Source organism: Macrotis lagotis, chromosome 4, assembly GCF_037893015.1.
Source record: "Macrotis lagotis isolate mMagLag1 chromosome 4, bilby.v1.9.chrom.fasta, whole genome shotgun sequence".
In the NCBI taxonomy this organism is placed as follows: Eukaryota; Metazoa; Chordata; class Mammalia; order Peramelemorphia; family Peramelidae; genus Macrotis; species Macrotis lagotis.
This window is the reverse complement of record NC_133661.1, coordinates 73,354,354-73,378,249: the sequence shown is the minus strand read 5'-3', so window position 1 is coordinate 73,378,249 and position 23,896 is coordinate 73,354,354. Positions and strand designations below refer to the sequence as shown.

The following is a 23,896-nucleotide window of genomic DNA, read 5'->3' as shown; positions in this document are numbered from 1 at the left end:
CAGCAGTAGCAGCAGTCGGGGTGGCAGCAGGGAGTTGGGGTGGATGGGAGAGGATACCGGAAAGAATGGAGAGGTGGTAGCAGGGAAGGGGCTGTTTCATGCAATCACTACCCTTCTCATAGACTGGCCATTTTTCATTCACCCAAAAAGTAGTAGACTTTTTGAGAGTTGGATGGGTAATCCAACTTAGAGAGGACAGAATCCTTCAATTGGGTCTTAAAAAACCCAATGTTAAATTTTGTACCATTTTCACATAAGTATGTTCAAGGAGATAACTGAATATATGTAAAATTATCCTGAGAGAGGGTGTGTTTTATTTTTTCTGAAGGGGGGAAAGGGTGATAGAAATAGAGAGGGTTGCTAATAATTTTGATTTTCAAGAGATCCCTTCTGAAGCAAAGTCCTCTAAATCATCAATGGAAATAATGTCTGAATTATGAGCTTCACTCATGTCCTTTTCTAAGTTCTGTGGAATTTCCTCTGTGCGAAGATTTGGAGAATTATGGATAGGCTCGGCATATGACTGAGGCCTTGGGAGTTTGGGGTTTCTGAAGCTCTGGAGCCAGTGTTCAGCTGATTCCCTCGCTTGAGTCTCCTGCCTTAGAAAAGTGGGTGCTGAGAGTTGGGAGGAGGACCTCAGAGGTGTTAAAGAAGTCACTGGTAGAGGATGGAGGCCAGGATACACCAAATAAGGAGAATTCAAAATTTCTGAAGAGGGAATGTCAGGGGAGCCCCCTTCAGAAGGGATTGATACTTTGACATACTTGCCCGTCTCTGGGTCATAGAATGTCTTGATTCTCACCTGGAGTGGTAGGTCAAACACAAAGTACTCTCCAGATTGAGGATCCTGGAGGACTTTCTTCTGAGTGGCAGGGTAGGAGGACATAGGTATTACTGACTGAGCACCACTAGATCTCCTCCTAACGGACTCAGAGAGTGTAGACACTGAGTGCCGGTGAACAGGAGGTGGAAGAGAACGGATGCGGGGGAAGTTGGCATTTGGAATTTCTGCAGGTGATAAAGGCCTTTTCCAAATTACATCTACACCTTCCACTTGAGGACTTTCCTCCTGAATTTCAGACAATTTTTCTTGCTGCAGATCCATCTTTTTCCTTTTGTTGGCCAATTTTTTTGCTCGTCTTAGGGCTTTTTCAGTTTTTGGTGGGACAGCTGGAGGTTTGTTCATTGACTTTTCCATGTGAATGGTGGTGGACTGTGGTCTCTCATAGGGAGCTGCCCAACTGCTAGTCTCCTCCAATAATGCATCCCGTGTACACAAAGCCATGGTTTCTTCAGCAGATGAATCAAATTGGGAGTCACCTCCTGTACTTGGCAGCACAGCATGGGTAATATCTTCCCTTGCTGTTTTGGCACCAGTTTTTCTCTCTGAGCCTAGGCTGGTTATGCTGGAACATGTGCTGGGCAAGGGGCTTGTTATGATGGAGTTTGGCAAATCTCCCTGTGATATACCTGAGTCTAGAGGACTTTGTAATGCATCATCCAATATGGTGCTGGCTGCAGGGGAATAAATACTGCCATCTACTATGGAGCTGGCTATAGGTGAGTTCATCATCTCACTAGGGACTATATTGTTCACCAAAGACCCTTCTCTGGGAGTGGACAGTAAGTGATTTCTAGAACAATTCATTTTTTCTTTTGAACAGGCTTCTCCTACTTGACTTACTGATGGTTGATCCCCAGAATTTTCATTTGGTAAAATGATGGTGGGTTTGATTCTGAAGGGGATAGGTTTCTCTTTATTCTTATAATCATTTTCAAAATCATTTCCCACAACTTTATCTAATAAATTCGGTGTGGCTCTGACCCCATCACTATTTTTCATATATGGTGAGAATGAGGAGTTGCTGTCATCTTCCAGTAGAGTGGCTTCTGACACGGACTGGACATTTTCCATCTTTACTGATCCAAATACCTGTCCACTATCACTCACGCTCCTATAGGTTTTATTGTAGGCACTAGGTTGACCACCTGATGTTGAGAGCTGTCCAGTTTTTTGAGCATTTGGTACATCTTGGGATTCTAGCTGGTAGAAGTGAGTGTTCTCCCCGTGTTCCACCGATCGACTCTCCACTTCTTTCTGGTTATTGCTATGACTATTTTCTGAGGATGATGTCCTCAGTAGAGGCAATATGATGGGTTTGATCACTGGAGATGATTTGAAGGTATTGTCTTTGATTGTAAACATAATGTGCTTGTTTGAATTTGGGGAAGGTGATAATGGAGGATCTTTGGTAGCAGGAAGAGAAATGTTTTTATTTTCTCCTAACCAAACATCTCTGCAATTGCCTTCTTCCTTTGACTCAATCATCACTCTATCTCTAGACATGCTTTCACCTTCTCTCTGAGACATTTCTTCCTTGTTACTATCTTCAATATTAGCAAAGCCATTGCTTAAAGCATAGTATTGCAAATCATCCTTTCTTAGAAACTTTTCTTTCTTCTCAATTTTTTGACTTTCTTCTAGGCTCACGCTACTTTTTCTATTTTCTCTTTGGCAATCTGTAAACCATGGTTTCTGCTGATCCTCAAAGGAGGCAAAAGATTGATCTGAAGAACTAGTGCTTATTTTGGCCTTGCTTTTGAGGTTTGGCATGAAGTCAGATTGGGTGTCACTATAGAATACATCTTCTTCCTCTGGGGAAAGTGGCCCTGGTGAGATTTTCTGACTGAAATTTGCATGTTGTGATCCTACATCTTTCTCATGATCAGTCTCTTGGGAAATGGATCTTGGTAATCCATTTTCAAGATGGTTAATACTCAATTTCTCTTCAATTTTTCCATCTACTAGATCTCTACTGCAAAGCTTCAAGGTGAGGTGGGGACGGCTTTTCCTTGTATTGTGCTCATTTGCTTGGTGATGATACTGCTGAGAGTCCATGTCACTGTTTCTAAGATCCTTGACAACCAGGTTATCATTCTTGAAATCATTCTGTTCTGATGTCTCCCCATTGACATAGAAGGAGGGTTTTTCTATAGTCTGAGGTGAACTAAGAGTTAGGTAATTATCTGCAAAGTCTCCATTAATATCTCCTTTAGGGTCCTTCTCCTTGGTATCAACATGGGATTGGTGGTTCATTTTGTCCTTGGTTGACATGTGTGGAGGAATTTCTTCAGATCCATTGGACATAAAAGTGCCATTGCTTATAGTCTCTTGCTTGACGTGATCACCAGCTTTTGTTTTCTCTTCATGGCTTTTTAGCAGAGGGGAGGCACTGTAAGTACTCTTGACTCGTTTTCGGACATCTTTGAGATTGAACAACAAACTAGGGACTTTTGACTTATAACTGTCACGAGACTGATATTCATTAACTCCTTCATGTTCATTTGATCCCACTGACTTTTCTGGGGGTGGGAGTGTTGCTAATTCTGACTGATTTTCTAATGAGTCTAGAACATGCTTCGTTGGTATGACAGGTGTCAAAAGCTCACTGATGTTAAAAGGTGGATCATAGCATTCATTTGAGTTTATTTGTTCTTCCATTACATCAATTTCTGGAAACTCTTCTGTAGGATCTGGCATTTTATACATAGGTAGACCTTTTGCATTGGTCTTCTTTTCATTTGAGGGCTCATGTGTTTTCTCCTTTCCTCCTTTGTTGATTTTTGATCTCCTCCATGGAGCTCGTGAAGTCTCCACTTGAACCTTGGCCTCTGAACTAGGAACCTTCTCCTCCTTAGCAAAATTTTGGGATTCAGGAGTTGATTGAACATTACACATTTGGGATAGAGAAGTGGTTGGAGTCCCTGCCACCAGAACTTTCTCTTCTGGATTTGTGGGTACTCTGGTGTGGCTGGGTGATGTTTCATGTCTTCCTGGGTGGAGCTCTCTTGGTGTTGGTGAGTTTTCCTCATGATTTGAGGGAGTTTTGATTTCTGTCATCAGTTTATCAGCTTCCTTCCTCTCAAGAAGTTTCTTGTGATGTGCATTCCATGACTCAAAAGCACTGTTTTCACTATGAAGAAAATTCCCTTTGCTTGCCCGTTCATTAGTCTTTCCACTCTTACCCTTTGCTGTCTTTGTGGGTGGAAGATGGAGATTTGATTCAAATGACTGGGAAGCCTCCACACTGGTTGATTGAAAACCATCAACACTAGATGTGAGGTCATTAGTACTTGATGAACTTGGTGTCCCCTGCCTGCCCCCAGGCCAATTGGTATTTTGATATGTGTTGGAAATTTCAGCAGGTACCTTCCTGACAGTTAAAAAAGCTGAATCCATGCAGAAGTTCACACCAATTCCTGGTTGAGGTACACATTTTAGAGGGTTTTTCAGAGTAGACTGTTTGCTGATGGGAGGCAGATTATCAGAACCTGAATTTTCTGTCCTATCAAAAGATTTAATCAATGAAGATACTTTGGAAACAGGTTTACTACTCCTCAATCCAGAAATTGGGATCTCCAGTTTCCTCCGTGAGGCAACTGGTGGAGGTGTGTTGCTTTTGGGGCATCTTTCCTCTCCTTGGACATATTTGGGTAACTGTTGGAATGCCGATGCCCAGCCAGAATGCTCATTTCCATGTGCTTGTATTCTATTGCAGAGGTTACTTTTCTTGATGGCATGGCTGCCTGTTCCCTGTTGAAAGCTACCAAAAAACTGTTGGGCAAAATCTGGTGAAATGACAAGATTGGAGTCATTGAAGGATGTATCCTCTGAAATGCACAAACTTCTAAAGGCCCGGTCTGTGAGATTGCTGACTTCTCTATCTGCATCATCTAAAACACTCCCAATGCTTGAAGAATCACTGAGTCCATCTGAGTATTTCTTACTCCCTTGCATTGTCTGGACAGGCATGAAGAGGTAATCCACAAATTAATATTTTTTCTGTAAAGTCAACTTCTGTTCAATGATTTTTTACACGATCTTCTTCCAAAATGTGCTCATTTAGTTCACCCAATGCGACCACAAAATAGGACCTTATTTTTTCTCTGTAAAAAAAGAATTAGCAGAGATATGAATATAATAGTGTACAAATAAGTCAATGAGAAAATCACAAGCATGTATAGTCTATTAATGACAGCTAAAATTCATACAAGTGCTTTAAGAATTGTGAAATAACGGATAAAGTTTTCTATTAGGAAGGAGAGAAGACCTGGGTTCAAATTTTATCTCTGCCACTTGTAGTATTACCATGGGTAAGTCACTTAATTTCAATGAGACTCATTTCCCCTTTTAGAAATGGTGATTAATAATACCTGAAGTATTTATTTCATGATGTTTTTGTGAAGTTGAAAGGATTTGATATAATTAAAGTGTTTCATAAATTTTAGAATCCTAAATGAATGCCAGTTATTATTGAGTGACTATGCCCATCATCATACAGCTATTAGAATGCTGTATTCAAATCCTTATGCCTAGCCTGACTCCAGGTCTAGCATTATTTACACAATATAACCCTACCTTTCTCAGACCCAATGTTTGTTTGTTTGTTTGTTTGTTTCTTCCTTTCTTTCTTTTTCAAGGCAATGAGGTTAAGTGGCTTGCCCAAGGCCACATAGCTAGGTAATTAGTAAGCATCTGAGGCTGGATTTGAACTCAGGTACTCCTGACTCCAGGGCCCATGCTCTATCCATTGCTCCATCTAGCCACCCCCTCTCAGATCCAATCTTATCTATGATAGCAAACATGAACCTCATAGACTGGAGAACAGAAAATTGACATAGGTATGTTGTCACTGTTCATTTTGAGAATTATTTTCCAATTGGTTGTCTCATCTGGAGTGTGAATCATTTAAATTTGTGGAGTGCTTTGGATTTCTAAAATGAAAGATGCAATAAATAATATGATATAGTAATATATCATATAATGATGATATAATAATAAATAATAACAGGTATGATGTCAAGATGAGTGAGAGAATATGCTTCTTGTTCTATGTTTAGTCTTAAGGGAAAATATTAAAGTTTTGATGGGGAATGAAAATATGTTCAAATGGTCATAAATTAAGAGTTGAATGGCACCTTAAAGTTAATATTGTCTGTGATAAGGAAACTGAGGCAAGCAGAAGTTGAGTGACCTACCTACCTCTTATCTGAGAAAAGATTTAAACCCAGTCTTTCAGATTCCAGGAAGGTTCTGCAACCTTTCCATTTACGTCATGGGTTTATTCCCAATCAAAGAAACACAGGATGCAAAGAAAGGGAGCATTGGACAAGGAGGTAGAAGATTTAAGTTCTCATCCCAGTTCTGATAATGATAAGGATAATGATCATAATGACAATAATGATATCTAATGATAATAATAAATATTAGGAGTGCTTTAAATTTTAGAAGATGCTTTAATAAGTACATCACATAATTTTTTAGTTATGTGACCTTGAATGTCATTTAATTTCCTTGGACCTCAGTTTACTCACATTTAGAATGAAGAAGCTGAACATTATGGTCCTTAAGGTTATCCCTTCCAGCTTGAATATCCTATTCTGTGATTCTATTTAATCATGCTATGGTTCTATGATTCTTTTTCATTAACATACAGTTAACCCAAGGGGCATTTTGTAGCTATCAGGAACTCTGACTGGGGAGTAGACATCAGGACAGTAGAAGTATAGACCATTTTCATATTCCCACTTCATGTTTTCTTTTCCTTAATGATGGAACAATTTCTACTTGGTTCCTACTTCCTAACTCTCAGTCTTAAGATACTTGATCTGTTGGACTATGAGATAATACCTAGCCTCATCTAGGTTCTATTTCCACATCTACCTTGTAGAGGGAAAGGTAAATAAATCAGATCATTCTTGACCAAGCAAGGGATGTCTTAGCAGAATCCTTGTGTCATATATTTGTTCATATCTTAATCAACAGAGGCTGTGCGGTGTTGTGATTAGAAAACTGGGAAGACCTGGGTTCAAGAACCACCTCTGACACATATTGATTTTGTGACTTTTGTATATTCAGCTAGATGGTACAGAGTGCTGGTCCTGAAGTCAGGAAGACTTGAGTTCAAATACAGTGTCAGACTCTTAGTAGCTGTGTGATCCTGGATAAGTCACTTAATTTTTGTCTGTCTCAATTTACTCAAAATGAAAAGTGGGACTAATAAAAGCACCTACCTCAAAGGATTGTTGTGAAGATCAAATGAAATAATATTTGGAAATCACTAAGATCACTAAGTATATAGTAGGCACTTAATAAACACTCTCTAAGACTCAATTGCAGGGAATTTCCTTACTGAAAAATTCCCATTGTGAATGAATTCATAGGTTTAGTCCCTGTTCCCTATTTTAGACAAACCATACTGAAAACTTCTACAAGAAAATACAAAAAGAATTTATTTAAACTGCTATCCATAGAAATTTCACTTGAGGTCAACTTTATTCTCATAAATCTCAAGAAACAGATGGGTTTCTGTCTTTGTAGAAGCAGGTTCATAATCTGTTCCCAGATATACATGATTAACTGGTCTGAAAGGACCATAACATGATACAATGAGAAGAGAGTTGCCTTTAAAATTTTAGGACCTGAATTTAAATCTTGACTTTTCCACCTACTATCAGTGTAATCTTGGGCAAGTGAATAAGCTCTGGGCCTCTGTTTGCTAACCTGAAATTTGCTGAGGTTTGATTAAACATCCCTTAAGGATCCCTTCAACTCAAAACCATGATCTTATGCCTTCTTAGTTGAGGGAAGTAGTTAATTTATCCAAATAACTAGTTTTCCTAATTTTCCATTTCCTCCAAATAAATTGACCAGATATTCATTTGATCTGAAAATGACTCAATTAGTCTTGATATTATATAGTCCATCTCCATTCCCATTGCAGTTGAAATCGAAGGTCCACTAAGAAAAAGGTAACTGGTCAAAGGTAAAGTATATTTGACTTGAGGATTTCAGTTGAAATTATTACCTGCCGAGCTTAGTAAAGGTCATATATTTTTCCGTATCCCCAAAGTTCTGAACATAATTTTCACTTTTGATGAAAACATGGACAGTTGCCCATAATATGTGAACATGATTAATCCTGAAATTGACGAATTGGTAGACCACCTCATTCATACTTTTGTACAATAATTCTGAGCTCACAAATTGTACCCTTTGAAAAAGATTGTCAAAGGATAACTAAGAAGGAATTGAGGAAGTTCAAGTCAAATCAAGATAGCATATATAAATTATTATTAAATGAAATTCAGTTTTTGTGTATATTTATGTGTGTGTGTGTGTGTGTGTGTGTGTGTGTGTGTGTGTGTGTGTGTGTGTGTTATGGGGAGGAAATTGGATTACACAATCTTTAAGGTCATCATTCTAGTTTGTCTTCAAACATTCCTGCTTTAATCATCTATTGCCTGAAACCTTGACCTTCATTTATCTTAATTTGGGGCATTTGTCCCTTTGTCTATCGACTATGAGAATATTCAGTATTTTCAAATAGTAACTCATAGTTAGGACATGAGACTTTCCATTGGAATAAAAGAGAAAAAGAATATTGGACTCTATCATAATTATTTTTTCCCATGGGCCTCAATTTTCTGGATCCAACTATTTATATGCTGAATTACATTGATTGAATATAACAAACAGGATGGTTTACTTCTTAGCAAGATAGCAAAAGCTACAAATATTTTATCTGCTTAAAGGCCACCAAAGGGAATGATAAGACCAGTCTAATGGGCTTGAAAGGTTGGTCCAACTGTCCATACTGGACAAGTTAAGTAATTCTTAGTGCTGTGGATATTTGTCAGTAATGTCAATATTGTCAATAATTTAAATAAGGCATAATTTCCTTCAACTCAAAGTATAATTTTACTTTGTGAAAAACAGGATTACTTGGAAATTTTCACTATGAATTCAAGCTCCCCAGTTAATAAGCCTTTTATACTTCTTTAACAATTGCAAAGTGATGAAAGCATTATAAAGAACTGAATCAGTTACCCAAGAATTTCAAGAAAAAAAATCACTCAAGGGGGGAAGAATTAAAAAAAAGTTTTCTTTTTCCTTTTCCCCCACTGCTTTGAATTATTCATTAATTTTCTTAGTACTTCAGTCCACTTACTTAGAAAAGATCTAATTATTATGTCATGAAAGTGTCTTCCCTATCTCCCTTTGTAATGAAACAATATAGAATAGTCAAATACTAAAGATCCTCTCAAGAATAATTGCAGAAAATAGAAAAAATGTTACAAAAGTATCCTCAGATGTCTTACCTGTTATGGGTGTGAAAATCACAGGAGCATACCTTTCATGTAATTTTGTCTGGCCTTCTATGTATTTAGAATGTCTTGGGGCATTTGTATTTTGCTTCATTGCTGTTCATCTATAAAGAATAAAAAAAAATCAATGCAATTCAACAGGCCAAAAGGATATTCTTTCCTATCCTGTAAAAGACCTTCAACATTTTTTGTTATTAAATGAATTTTGCCAAATCCCTATCAAAGGCAGAGCCCAGAGATGCTTTTTCTACACTAATGACTCATTGAAGAACTTAAATAGACATAGCTTGGGGAAATGAAGACTGTGGGTGGATGGAGAGAATAAGATATGAGTGTTGTTTTCAAGTCATACGGAAGAGAATTCTTAGAGATGTAGCCATGGAAGAGACCAAAGACAGTGGAAACAGAAGCCCATAGAGGTCAAGTGATTTGTCCTAGGCCACTCAAACAGTAAAATATCAAAGGTGGAATTTAATTTGAATTTGGGTTCCATTGCAATTCGTTCTTTCCATTGTGCCATACCAACTCCTTGTTTAGATTGGCCTCTAAGAACAGAAATAGGAGCAGAAAGTAGATTGTGCCAAGAGGCAAACTTAATTGTGATGAAAGGAGAAAAACCTTAATATCTAAGAATTATGCCAGCATGAAAGGGGCTACTTTGGGAGTAGAAGTTTTCTCCTCACTAGAAAAAGATCTTTGAGAAAAGAGTGGATGTTCATTTATTGAGGAAGTGTTTGGGGACTGGTTGTCCTCTTAGGTCTTTTCCAACTATTTTGTGATTCTTGACATTCTTCATTTATTAACAGTAAAATAATGATTCAAGAGACACTTTGAGGCATTTTGAATTCTTCATCTGAACAAAGTGTCAAATTAAATCAAAACTATCTCCAATTATTTTAGTGAGCAAAAACTGACCCAAAGCAGTTTTCCCATGTGCATAAAAAACAAAGCTTCTTTTCCAGTTAAAGAAATCATCCATGTAGCCAACCTGAGTCCACTTACAAAGAACTTGTTACAATATTTAATTTATTGTTGGCAGGAGAATCTAGTAACCACTTTGACAGTCAAGGAACCAAAAAACTGCCCAGGAGACTTTGAGAAGTGTTCAGAGAATGAAGTGTAAAATAATTAAAACAAGCCCACTATGCAAATTTTAAACATAAACCATCAAGGGAATGGATAGATGTCTAAGGATTTTTGTGGATGGAAGTTACTAGGTAAGAATCTTACTCAAGTTGATTTGTTGATAAAATGAACGATTGTAATAGCTTACACTTGTGGAGCATGTTTCTATAGAGAATGACAGAGTTTTGCAGATATTAACCCACTACTGTATATCATACCTACAATTATACAATCAAGTAACTAAGGAATTATTTTTGCCAATCCATCTTTTCTGGCATAAACTGAGGCACACAACAAGCATATTATAAGATGATCACAGATTTCATTAGAGAAATTTAATATGTTTATATGTACACAGACACACATTTATACATAGATAGATAGATAACCAAGGTATCTTTTACTATCTCTAACAGGAGTTGGCCTAAGTTCACTTATTGAAGATGTTTATTATCTTTTAGTCAATCAATGAGGATGTATTATGTTCCTACTAAGTGCCAGTCACCTACTCAAAAAGAGACTATATTCTAACAGGGGAAACAAAATAACCACAGATAAACAAACAAACAAACGAATGAATGAATAAACAAACAAACAAACAAACAAATAAATAAATGTGATGAATAAGGAATAAATACAAGTTAGGGAGTTTTGTCCATTTCTTTGAATGTTGACTTGCTAACCATTATTGACAGCATAGCTCAGATTGTACCCTCTCCATGAAGTCTACCTGGTCTCCTAATTACTTTCCCTCAAGGCTGTACATTAGTTGCTCATTAAGCATTTATTGTCTACTATGTCCTAAACACTGGAGGCAAAAAAAGAGGCAAAAGACAGTTGACCTCAAGAAGCTTACAATCTAATGGCCTCATGTGATGTGTTATTTTATATTCCCTCCAATGGACTTATAAAACATTGTTTCTTCATATCAGTGTCTGTTTTTCTTCTACTAGACTTAGTTTTGAAAGAGCGCTTATTGGATCTTGTGTATCTCTTCTAGTGCCTAACATTGGGTTCTGCAATGCAGTTAAATGAAAATAAAGTTATGATGGTTTTTATTTTGTAAAAATAATTAAGTTTTCACTTTGATTTGGAGCAGAGACCACTTTATCAATTTCTATGACAAGTACTACTGGTTCTGAAATTTTAAGGGCCTGTAATAGAATTAATGAGTTTACAGTGAATGAAACGTTCCTGAAAAATAGACATACTTTTATTGGGATCATACAAAATTCATTTCATCCATGAGGATTATATCCTTCATTTACAATCTCAGTTAATTCCAGTTAACTTGAGGAAGTTCTGTATTATAGAATAACTAGAAAGAAACACAGTTTTATCACTTTCAAGAAATTAACAAGAAGATAACAAAATATTGATTGGGCATGGTACAAATCTGGAGTTCTAATGAGTAGGTAAAAGTACAAATTTAGGATATAGTTTGGTAAAGCAGAGGGAATGCTGCTAGGACTGGAGTTTTACATAACTTGGTTCAAGCCCTACCTGTGTCTTTTACTAGATTTACTAGGCAAATCACTTAGTGTCTTTTTGTTTCACTTTCCTCAACTATACAATAGAAATAATATTACTTTTTACAGTTGTTATGAGAAGCAAATGAGATATTTTTTATTTTTTTAAATTTATTTTTATTCTCATTTTGTACAAATTTTTTTACATTAATAAAATATTCTTGCTTACAAGTAAACAAAATACCCCTCCCCCCATGAATATAGATAGACTTGCTTGGGCGAAAAAAGTAAAGGGGAGAGAAAAAAAATTAAAATTAAAGAAAAATAGTAATAATTGTAGGTATGGCCAGGTGGTGCAATGGACGAAGCACCAGCACTGGAGCCGCGAGCACCCGAGCCCACATCCAGCCCCGTAGACCCAACAATAACCCAGCCATGTGACATGCAAGTCACCTGATCCCCACTGCCCTGCAAAAACCAAAAAGAAGAAAAAGAAAAAAAAAGACCCAAAATAAAATAAAATAGTAATAATAGTAGGGGTGGCTGGGTGGCAGACAGAGAATTGGCCCTTGAGCCAGGAGCACCTGGGTCCAAATCTGGCCCCAGACACCCAAAGATCACCCTGCTATGTGACCCCAGGCAGGCCACCCAGCCCCACTTGCCCTGCACCCTCCCCCAAATAATAATAACAAAAAATGTGCTTCAGTCTTTGTTCCAACACCAACAACTGTGTCACGGGTGGATCACATTCTTTATGATAAGTCCATCACAAAAGTTATTTCCATATTTTTCCACCATTGCCATTGCTGATCGCAACTCCCTCCTTTCTTATTTCTCCACTACCATGTACTATATTTTCTCTTTCCTTTCACTCTGACTCTGCTGTAGGGTCGCTGAGTGGCACAGCAGACAGATCCCTGGTCCTGGGGCCAAGAAGCCCTGAACCCCCATACCACCCCTTAGGCCCAGAATCCACCTGGCCCTATGGTCCTGGGCAGGACTTCCAATCCCAGCCCCTAGCAAGAAGTAAAAAAGAAAATGTGTTATATCTGACCAGTCTCCCCCCATGGTCCATCCTCTCCTCCTTTATTCACATCCCCACCCCTTCCCCCTGCTCCCCCCCTCCTTCTTACTCCAGATGTCTATACCCCATTGAGTATATATGCTGTTTCCTCTCCTAGCCATCTCTGATGAGAGCAAAGGTTCCCTCATTCCCCCTTGCCTCCCCCCTTCTATATCATTGCAATAGCTCATTGTAATAAAAAAATCTTATTATGTGAAATATCTTGGACTGTTCCCCCTCTCCTTTTTCTTTCTCCCATCCCATTTCCCTTTTTTCTATTGACTCCATTTTTACACCATATTTTATCTTTGAATTAAGCTTTTTCCTGTGCTTCAACTATAAAAGCTCCCTCTACCTGCTCTATTAACTGAGAAGGTTCATATGAATATTATCAGTATCATTTTTCTATACATGCAGTTCATCCTCATTAAGTCCCTCATATTTCCCCCCTCTCCTCCAATCTCCATGCTTCACCTGAGTCCTGTATCTGAAGATCAAACCTCCTGTTCAGCTCTGGCCATTCCAAAAGGAACCTTTGAAATTCCCCTGGTTCATTGAAAGTCCATCTTTTTCCCTGGAAGAGGACATTCAGCCTTGCTGGGTAGTTCATTCTTGGCTGCATTCTAAGCTCTTTTGCCTTATGGTATATTGTATTCCAAGCCCTACGAGCTTCCAATGTAGTTGCTGCTAAGTCCTGTGTGATCCTGACTACACCTCCACGATATTTGAACTGTGTCCTTCTGGCTGCTTGTAATATTTTCTCTTTGACTTGGGAGTTCTGGAACTTGGCTATAATATTCCTAGGGGTTGGTTTTTTGGGATCTCTTTCTCAGGGGGATCGGTGGATTCTCTCCATTTCTATTTTGCCCTCTGCTTTCTAGAATATCAGGGCAATTTTCCTGTAATTCTTTGAAAATGATGTCAACACTCTTTTCCTGATCATGACTTTCAGGTATTCCAATAATTTTTAAATTATCTTTCCTAAGTCTGTTTTCCATATCAGTTGTTTTTTCAATGAGATATTTCACATTTTCTTCTAATTTTTCATTTTTTTTTGGTTTTGAAGTATTGATTCCTGATTTCTGGTAAATTCATCAATCTCCCTGAATTCTATTCTTTGTCTGAAGGATTTGTTCTCCTCAGAGAGTTTTCTTATCTCTTTTTCCATCTGGACAATTTTGTTTTTTAAAGCATTCTTCTCCTCAATAACTTTTTGAACTGTTTTATCCATTTGACCTAAGCTGGTTTTTAGCATGCTATTTTCTTCAGCATTTTTTTGGATTTCCTTGACTAAGCTGTTGACTTCATTTTCATGTTTTTCCTGCATCTCTCTCCTTTCTTTTCCCAGTTTTTCTTCCAACTCCCTCATTTGATTTTCAAAGTCTTTTTTGAGCTTTGTCATAGCCTGAGCCCAATTTCTGTTTTTCTTGGAGTCTTTAGATGCAGGAGCTTGTGCTTCCTCATCTTCAGACTGAGTATTTTGATCCTTCTTGGGCTCATTTGCAAAATATTTTTCAGTAGTCTTCCTTTTGTTTCTCTGCTTGCTCATTTCCCCAGCCCGGGCCTGGTTTTGGGGTGTTCTTGAGCTTTTGGGGCACTCCCACAAGGGTCTCAGTGTGTGAGGCTCTGTCCTTCCTCCTGGTCTGTGAATGACCATATGTTCCCCCCCCTCTGCCACGGGGCTGAGGTGGGGGGCCCCTGCTGTTCTATGGTGGGGGCCTAGACTGCGATCAGGATCTGAATGTGGTCAGAGCCCTAGAGTCCTGTTCCAGGGGCAGAGGACAGAGCTCCACAGTCTCTCTCTCTTCACTCCCCTCCCTCAGCTCAATGGGCTCATGCCCTGGAGGCTCCTGCCTGCAGGCCCCAACTGCTTCTGTTTCCTGGATCAGGGCTGGGGAAAGACCAAGCTGCTCATTGTGTGCCCTGAGGGCTGGGCTCCATGTGCTCGCTCTGGCAGAGGTCCCGCTGTTCCCCCACTTTGTGCCTGGTGCTCCCCTGGGGTGCAGCTCAGGAGACTCCCCTGCTGCTGTGAGCTGTGGCTCCCAGCACCCTGGGGCTGCCTCAGGGAGGCTGAAGTTCTTTCGTTCGGGGGGGGGTCACCCCTGGGGGGGGCTGCCCCTCCAACCCCAACCCCGGGGGAGCAGAGCCTTTCTGCTCTTTTCCAGGTTACCTTGAGTAGGAGAACTGCCTCACTGGGTCCCTTTGTGGGTTCGGTCTCTCGAAAGTTTAGTTAGAGTCCTTAGCTTATGAGTTTTATCAGAGAACTCCTAAGACTCTATCTCTTCATGTCCCCATCTTGGCTCCGCCCCCAAATGAGATATTTTTAAAGCACTTAGCACAAGACTCAGTACCTAGTATGTGTTTAATAAATGCTTAATCTCATATCTTTATTTGTAAAATGAGACTAAAAGGAGCTATTATGCTTTTTTGGGGGAATCAAATGGGATAACATATGTAAAATGTTTTGCAAAACTGAATATATATATATATATATATATATATATATATATATATATATATATTACTTTTTTGGGGTTTTTGCCAGGTGGTAGGGTTAAGTAACTTGCCCAAGGTCAAACAGCTAGGTAATTATTAAGTGTCTAAGGTCAAATTTGAATTCAGATCCTCCTGTTTCCAGGGCCAGTGCTCTATCCACTGTACCACCTAGCTGCCCCATATAACTTTATAATAATAGTTGACCTATAAAAATCAGCTTATTTGCTATATATTCTTTGAATTATTTAAATATAAATTTATATTTGCTTCTAAGTCCTTTAAAAAAGTTTTTTCTTAAATAGTTCAATAATTATCTACTATCCTATGATATTGTTTACATTATTATATATCAATCTTTTTTTAATAGTGAAGAGGTAAAGTTATAGTCTCCTATCTATCAGAATGAACATAAATGTCATATTAGAGGAGTTTGAACTACAAAAAATTCTAACTCACCTTTATAAAGCATTTGACTTCCAAGCATTCTCCTAACCAATAATATGAGTTTGGTAGCTCAAGTATAATTCTCCCACTTCACAGATTTAAATTCAGTGGGGTAATAATAAATGTCTGATTGAGGATTTGAACTCTTGTCTTTTGACTTCAAATTGAGAATTCTTTCAACTATTCTAGAAAGTAAGAGGGCTTATTTTTGATCTGGAAGAGCCAACTTAAGGTGTTATTTTGGTCCCAAGAGATAGTTTGCTTTTACCCTTTGACCCACATCATTTAGTCAAATCTGATCATCCTATTAGAACTAATTATTGCCTATTCACAAATGTGTATTTTTGTTATTGTTAACAATAACACTGAAAAGTAGCATGGAGAAATGAAGAGAGAGCTGACCCCAGAAGCAGGAATATGCTTCAAGATCTACCTTTGAAATATTCTGGTTGGGTGACAGTGGATGAGAATGGGTGGGTCAATTTATGTCTTAGTTCAATGTTCTAAGATTATATATATTGAAGGTACTGGTCTGCTTTGGAAGAGGGATTTTCTCACTACTGAAGAAACAAAGTTTCATTGATAAAGAGAGGGGGACGGAGAGGGAGAGAGAGAGAGAGAGAGAGAGAGAGAGAGAGAGATACATATAGAGACAGAGATAAAGACAGAGTCAGAGAATGAATTAATTAGTATCAATATGGAAAAAGCAATAGTAAAGTCATAAATTAAAGTTTTGCTTCCACTTTCATTTTGAAGGATTAGTCACTCATTATTTTAAATAAGAACTTATGCCTTAAATATAACTATAAACACATGGAAGTTTGGTTGTTTTGGGGGCTTCAGTTAGGATACTGAAGACTGTAAAATTTAAACATACTTGCAGAAATTAAAATATATTGATATTTATATGTCAACACAAATTAAATCATCCATTAAGAATATCTCAGGTCAAGCAATTGTTTTTTCCTCCAACTAATTTAAATAAAAAGGGGGGGAGGGCAACAGAATTCTGAAGCATTAATTTGCTAATTATTCCTCCCATGGTGGGAATTAGCTGTGCTCATTTTTATGAAGTATGTTCATACTTCAATGAGTCTGAGATACCATTTAGAAAGATATTCCACACAATGATGAAGATTATAATCGAACTATGCCTACTTATCCTAGACAACTCATAGTCTTGTTCATCCATAATTCAACCCAGAGGGCTTATCCATATATATATATATATATATATATATATATATATATATGTATATATATATATATATACATATATATACATATACATATACATTTATATATATGTATGAACTAAAACATATATATATATATATATATAAACTGAAACATTTATATATATAAATGTTTTAGTTTAGTCAGGAAAGGTTGTGTAGATTTGATGTTATCATTCATCTTATCATTGCATGCAATGGCATTGTGATGAGGAAAGCATATAGACATAGGTGTACTTAATGTAAACCTGGTAAAAATTTTCTCCCAAGACATCTCGCAAAATGGGTGTTGACGAAAACATTAAACAGTTCTTTATTTCTGAGTAGTGATGGATTTGAACTGAAAGTAAAAGTGGGCAGAAGGTAATCATACAGTTTTTAGTTTCATCTACAATTACCCATTTAATTCTTAACAACCCAAATATCTGATCTTTGTCCAATAATCAATAAGTTGATATGCAACCTCATTCCCCTTGATGTTCTTCCTTTCAATGAATTTTGATGTGAAAAATCATAGCTAAATACAATTACAAAGAAAGGAAAACCAGAATTGGTTTCTTCATGTACCCAGCAATAGCTAGAAGCCTACTTTCATAGGTCATTTTATCATTTTTGTTTTGTAATACTCACTATGAACATAAATGAATGGACTACTATGAAGGTAGTGGCTGCTAATAATAACAACCACACTTGTGGCAGAGGATGAGGGAGTAGAGGAGCTCCATGAAAATTAATTTGGAAGAGTCTACGAATCTGATATACTGATAATGTGATGACTTCTATATGAAATTGAAGGATGGGAACAATGACCAAGACTTTGTTGGAAAATTAAGTGTGACACCAAGAAATGAAAGAGGTTGGAAGGTTTGTGGACTACTCAGGAGATTCATGCTAATAGAGAATGGATATTTTCTCAAGAAACTAATCAGTAGGCATTGGGCATGGTGAGCATTAAAAACTATCACAAAAATTGAAGTTAAATTTAGAAAGAGAGATCACAGAGGTAGCAGAATTAGTTGCACATGTGTAGTTAGAGCATCCACTGGCTATAGAAAAAAGTCACAATGAACACCACATTGAAAGAGAAGATAAAGGTGAGAAGATGATAGCCCATACTGGATAAATCAAATCTATTTAAATAGACTTAATTAAGAAAAATAAAACTAAGGATCTTGACTTAATCATCAACTTTTAGAAGATATAACTATGCAAAAAAGGTCCTCATAGACTATTTGAATTGTTCAGAAACAACTTCAACTAGTAGTCTCCTTATCAGAGACATATTAACCAAAGGCAACAATGATTTAGACTATAGACACGTTTATAAAACAACTTGGAGAAGGATGATAAAAGACTATGAGAAAAGCAACAAAGCAACAAAAATTGAGAAGAAAATCTACCAAGAACTTGATGTGAAATCTAGTTTAATTGGACTATCCAGGAAAGAAGGCAACAAATAGATGTGAAGTTGAACAGATCTCTTGATTTTATCATAGCAATCTAGTATAACTGCAATAATAATAGACCCACTTAATTTGGACTCTATTTTCTCAGTGCTTATATTATATTATGTGAGGAAGTAGAAATGCACTTAAGAAGAAAAAATGTAACAAGTATTTATTAATCACATACTATGTGCTAGGCACTGTGATGAACCCTTCACAAATATTATCTTGTTTAATCCTCAAAACAACTCTGAGAAGTTAGTATTATTTATCTCCATTTGACAGTTGAAGAAACCAAGGCACACAGAGGTCAAGTGACTTACCCTTGGTCACAGACTAGCAAATGTATGAAAAAGGATCATTTCTTCCTGATTCAGCCTTGTGCTCTAACCACTGTACAATCTACCTGTCTCCAAAGAAGGATTGTTAGAACTTGAGGTTAGAGGCAACACTATTTTAAACTTGGTCAGAAAGTAATTCTCAGATTATTTCAAAGTGGGGAAGATTACAAAAGGATGGAGAATATCATAGAAATGCTTTTCAGAAGGTAATTAAGATGATATCAGCAACTATATAGACTCAAGATCCTATTTTCTCATCTCTATAAAGTATATATAAACCTGGTAGTGCATACTCCAAGGGTGAATTTCATGAAAAGATGAGAATGGACATTCTTTCATAGATGGTATGCTATGGTAGGTCATATTATTCCTATACAACTGAATGAGCATGTAAAGAAAATAAAACACATTTTTAAAATTTTTAATTGAGTTTTCAGAAGACATTTTATTCCATAGAGAAAAATGTAGACCTCACAGGTCAGGCAAGACATCTTCTACGGGAGCATTAAAATTGTACAATATTCAATGATGGATAGGGCTCCAGAGATATTATTCAATAATACACTAATATTGATATAAAGAAAGGGAGATGTCTGTTCATTAAAGATGTTCTCCAGAACCATGAAGGATGTCCTGTGCCAAGTTCAAACAAAAGGATTTCCTAGTAAAGGAAAAGGTTCTCCAATAGTTCTTTTTAAGAGATGGCATCTTTCTAAACATCCTGAATTTCAGAATACTATAAAGACTCCTCAGAGATAGCTAGGTAGCAAAACAGATAGAGTATTGGACTTGGGGTCATGAAATCTCAATTGAAATCCAGCCTCAGGGACTGATTAGCATTAGCATCTTACAGCCTAAGTTGTCCCATCTACAAAATGGGTATTATCATAATTATCATTATATCATAGGTTGATATGAAGATCCAATGAGATAGCATATGTGAGACATTTTGCATATTTTAAATTTCCATATTAGTGTTAATTATTATGACTAATAATAATGCACTATACACCAACACAAAAAATTACTTCACCAATTGCATTGATAAAATTAAAATGGATGAAAAATGTTTATATATATTTGTACATATATATTAAATAAAACTATGGCATTTTCTGGCAAGACAGCCCATTATATAAAATTATCATTATGTATTTCTGTATATATCAAATGAATATATGATTTCTGTATTTATATATGTGTCTCTCTCTCTATATATATTTCTGTATATATTATTTGTATAACATTATGTATGTTCATCTCCAGATGAACAGTGAACTAGACCCAGAAAAGAGCAAGAAGTGAGGCTAAAATTTGATTGCCCAGAGGTCAAGTGACTTACTTGAATGAATGAATACAAAAATCTTTAATAAGTACTTACTATGTGAGAAGCTCTTTACTTAGCCCTGAAGATACAAATAAAAAAGCAAAATTCTTACATTCTGATGGGGGAGGGAAGTCATACATAGGGAGGTGATGCCAAGAAAGGTTATCCTGTTAAGGAAAGTTATAGAGATAGTAACATGGGGCCACAGAGGAGTAAACTGTCACTCTACATTTAGGAGGGAGAGGGAATAAAACAAAAGGGTAAACATCCAGAGGTGATCATCAGAGGGGAGATAACGAGGTAAAGTATGACCAAAACTTTACTGAAATGGAGAGAGAAGCATTAGATGTCCCAGGTCAGAAGTTCCTGCAGAAGATCTCTGATGTGGGCAGTGAAGTGGTTAGTTAACAAGGAAGTAAAGAGAAATGGTCAGAGGGGAGGGAGTGAATCGAAGAAGCTGGGTAGTCCCTTTCTTGATCCCAAAAGCCTAGAGTTGCATAAGGGACTCTCTAGTCAGCACCAGTATTTTCTCTGTGATGTTATGTATCTAGGAATCATGGAAAACTAAAATTTTGGGACAATCAAGATAATAAATAACCCAAAAAGTCAGAGGAAAGATGCATGGTGTGTGCAAATAGGTAAAGGAGGATTCATAAAGGAGAAACAATACAAAAGACTATTGAGGGCACACAGGAGTAGAAATGGCTCCATTTTGGGGGGTAGTTCTTCTGGAACCAAATGGGCAAGAAATCCACATATGTAGAGGTTGTCATCTTCATTGGCAGAGAATACCAATGGAACACTATAAACTAGGGCTAATGAAAATGATAAATAACTCAAAAGGTCAGAGGAAAGACACATGGTGAGTACAAATAGGTCACCACATGTTACCAAAGATGACTCATATAGGAGAAACAGGACAAAAGATGTTCTTGAGGACACATAGGAATAGAAAGGGAGGTTGGCCAACTATGTAGCAAGATGGAGAGACAACGGCTAGACAGCATGCTACTCTGATACCTCTAAGATATTAAAAGATTCAGAGGCATGACTCCAGTTTATTGGATAGGGCTTCTGTGGAGTATTTATGGGACAAAATGGGCAAAAATTCCAAGTATGTAGAGATTGTGATCTGCATTGGCAGAGAGTACCAATGAGATCATGGGTCCATTAGAGTCCTAAGTAAAATAAAAACAATTTACAAGTGAAATCAGGCATTTAGGGGTCATAGTGGATAGAAGGAAAAACTTGGAGTCAGGAAGATCTGATTTTAAATCCTACCTCAACTACTCTGAGACTCTGGGTGAGTGTAGTCTCTCAGTCATTTATAAAATGGGAATAATAATTATACTTCCCTCATGGAGTTGTTGGAAGAATCAAATTAAGTAATATATTTAAACATATTTTAAAGTATTTTGTAAGCAATTGTTGTACCTTAGGGTAGGGGAAAGGATGCTAGATTTGGAAATAAAATATCTCCAATTTGTCCTGTATACATCTTGTTGGTTCACAATTGCTTGCATGCTCTAAAGCAGGGCCTGGATTTTGCCTCTCTTTTATCCCCAGTACTTCAATAGTATCTGGTATATGTTTGTTTAGTTATATTCAGTCCTATCTGACTGAGAGAACCACTGAGTGTCTCACCCAGAAGGGAGAATGTTAATAATAATTGGCTTTGTTCAGTTATTTCGACTGAAAGATCTGACTCTTTATGACCCCGTTTGGGGTTTCCTGGCAAAGAGCATGAAGCGGTTTGCCATTTCCTTCTCCAACTCATTTTCCAAATGAGGAAACTGAGGAAAATGGAATTAAATGACTTGCCCAGGATCATATAGCCTGTGAGTGTCCGAGGAATCAAGTCTTCCTGATTCTAGACCCAGACTCTAATCTAATTACTTTAATAAATGCTAATTGACTTACTGACTGGAGTTAAATAACCCATGGGACTTTGGAATAATTCACTTTGCCTCTCTGTGCCTTGGTTGCCTAATCTTTAAAATGAGGGGGTTGAACTTCCATGGTTGCTTCCAACTCTCTATCTGTATTCTGTACTTTAGAATTTCTAACATTTTCTTTACGCAATCATGATAAAACTTTTATTCTATCAAAATATTTCCCCCCGCAATGAATTCTTCTTCTGTCATGTTGAATGATGCCATCTTGAATAGTAGACCCACATGGACGAGGATAACAGCCTTTGGAAACAACTTTTTTCTATATCTATCAATCTCCACATAGACATGGACACTTCATTGTACAGTCATTTATATGATTGCAATTGTGCCCTCAGGGGTACTAGCCACAGCATGAGAAATACCATAGGCTGTTGGTGGTGCTCCTTGACTTGACTTGCGTCCTGGTAATAACAAAAACTAGTATTTACATAATACTTTATGGTTTGAAAAGTGCTCTATAAACATTATCTCATATGATCTTCACATCCACCCTGGGAGGCAGATGTTATCATTAGCTCCATTTTACAAATAAAGAAACAGAGGCAGAGGAAAAATGACTAGTATCTGAGGTCAGATTTGAACTCAGATCTTACTGGCACTAGGTCCAGTGTTCTATCTGCTCTGCTGCCTCTAAGCTGATGTGGGTCTCTCAGAACTATCTGGTTCAGAATATTTTACTGTCACTTTTTTCCCTTCATAAAAACTGAGACACTGCCACCTCTGAAAGTGAAAAAAATCAAATTGGAATATTTCTTGCACAAGGAGGGTCCAGGCTAGGGTTTCCAGGGTCTATATTTCATAAAATTTGAGCCCACTGATAAGTTAAACACAAAGAGGTCAGACCCTCTTAGTTGGAAGAAGCTGAAATTTCACTTTCCATATTGTAGGAAGTTGAATGAAACCTCCAATATTGTCATAGGTGCATGTGAACAAATTCTCTGGAAGCCTGGAAGAAGGGAGGTTTGGTGTAGTCAATGAGCCTATTTGGTTCTCATGGGTCTAGAGCTAGTTCCATGCTCTCATTATCAAATAAGGAAACGAGGGCCAGGAAAGTTAAGTGACTTGTCTAAAGTCAGACAAATTGTAAACATCAGAAAGAATTTGAACCCATCAGAGTCTGCCTCCTTCTGGGTGAGGTAAACTTTGGGTTCAGAAATTCAGTATTATATTATATTAAGGGGGAAGAGACAGTAATTCAGTCAGAAAAATCTTCCTTTGAGTAAGTGAATTGTGACTCCAATATTTTCCTCTCCTAATAGAATAGTCAGTCGCTACAGTGAAGGTGGCAAGAGACCTGTCTTCTTAATTAGCAAGGGAAATTTTATTCCCTTAACTTTAGTTCTGGATTCAAGTCTCCTAAGAAATGTGACAGGTGAAGAAGAGAACTGTTATTGGAAGCAGGAAGACTGGAGTTTCATTTCTGCCATTGTTACTTATTAGTTATATGTCTATAGATAAAAGTTACAAGTGCCTAAAAGGCAATTCTTTGATTATAAAATATAGGTCAGTTTACAGGAAAATAGATCTAGAACTGGGAGAGATATCTGAGGCTTTCAAGCTAAACCTTCTCATTTTATAGATGAGGTAACAGAAGCCCCCAGTGGTTAAATGATTTGTCCAGGGGAAATGCCACTAAGTATGTTTGGGGTGGGATTTGAATATTGATCCCAAGTCTAGCTCTCCATTATGGCATGATCCCTCTCACTGAGTTGCATCTTCTATTGGGAGAGGAAAACTCATACGCCAGTGGTTACTCACATTAATGAGATCACAAGTCCAGATAAAAAATAATCCCAAATAACAAAAGCAGTCATTTCCAATGATGGGC

General features: G+C 37.3%; 1 protein-coding gene across 6 annotated transcripts in view; it reads right to left on the bottom strand.

The window, feature by feature from the left end:
• Positions 1-291: 291 nt before the first annotated feature.
• The window catches only part of C4H10orf71 (chromosome 4 C10orf71 homolog), a 41,650-nt gene continuing 18,045 nt past the window's right edge, over positions 292-23,896 (bottom strand). For all 6 annotated transcript variants that reach the window (XM_074233126.1, XM_074233127.1, XM_074233124.1 and 3 more), the window contains 2 exons: positions 9,163-9,272; positions 292-4,947 (listed from right to left, as the gene is read on the bottom strand). In XM_074233126.1, the coding sequence (XP_074089227.1) occupies positions 377-4,813 (4,437 nt within the window). In that variant the 5' untranslated portion in view covers positions 4,814-4,947; positions 9,163-9,272 and the 3' untranslated portion in view covers positions 292-376. The remainder of the gene's footprint in view (positions 4,948-9,162; positions 9,273-23,896) is intronic.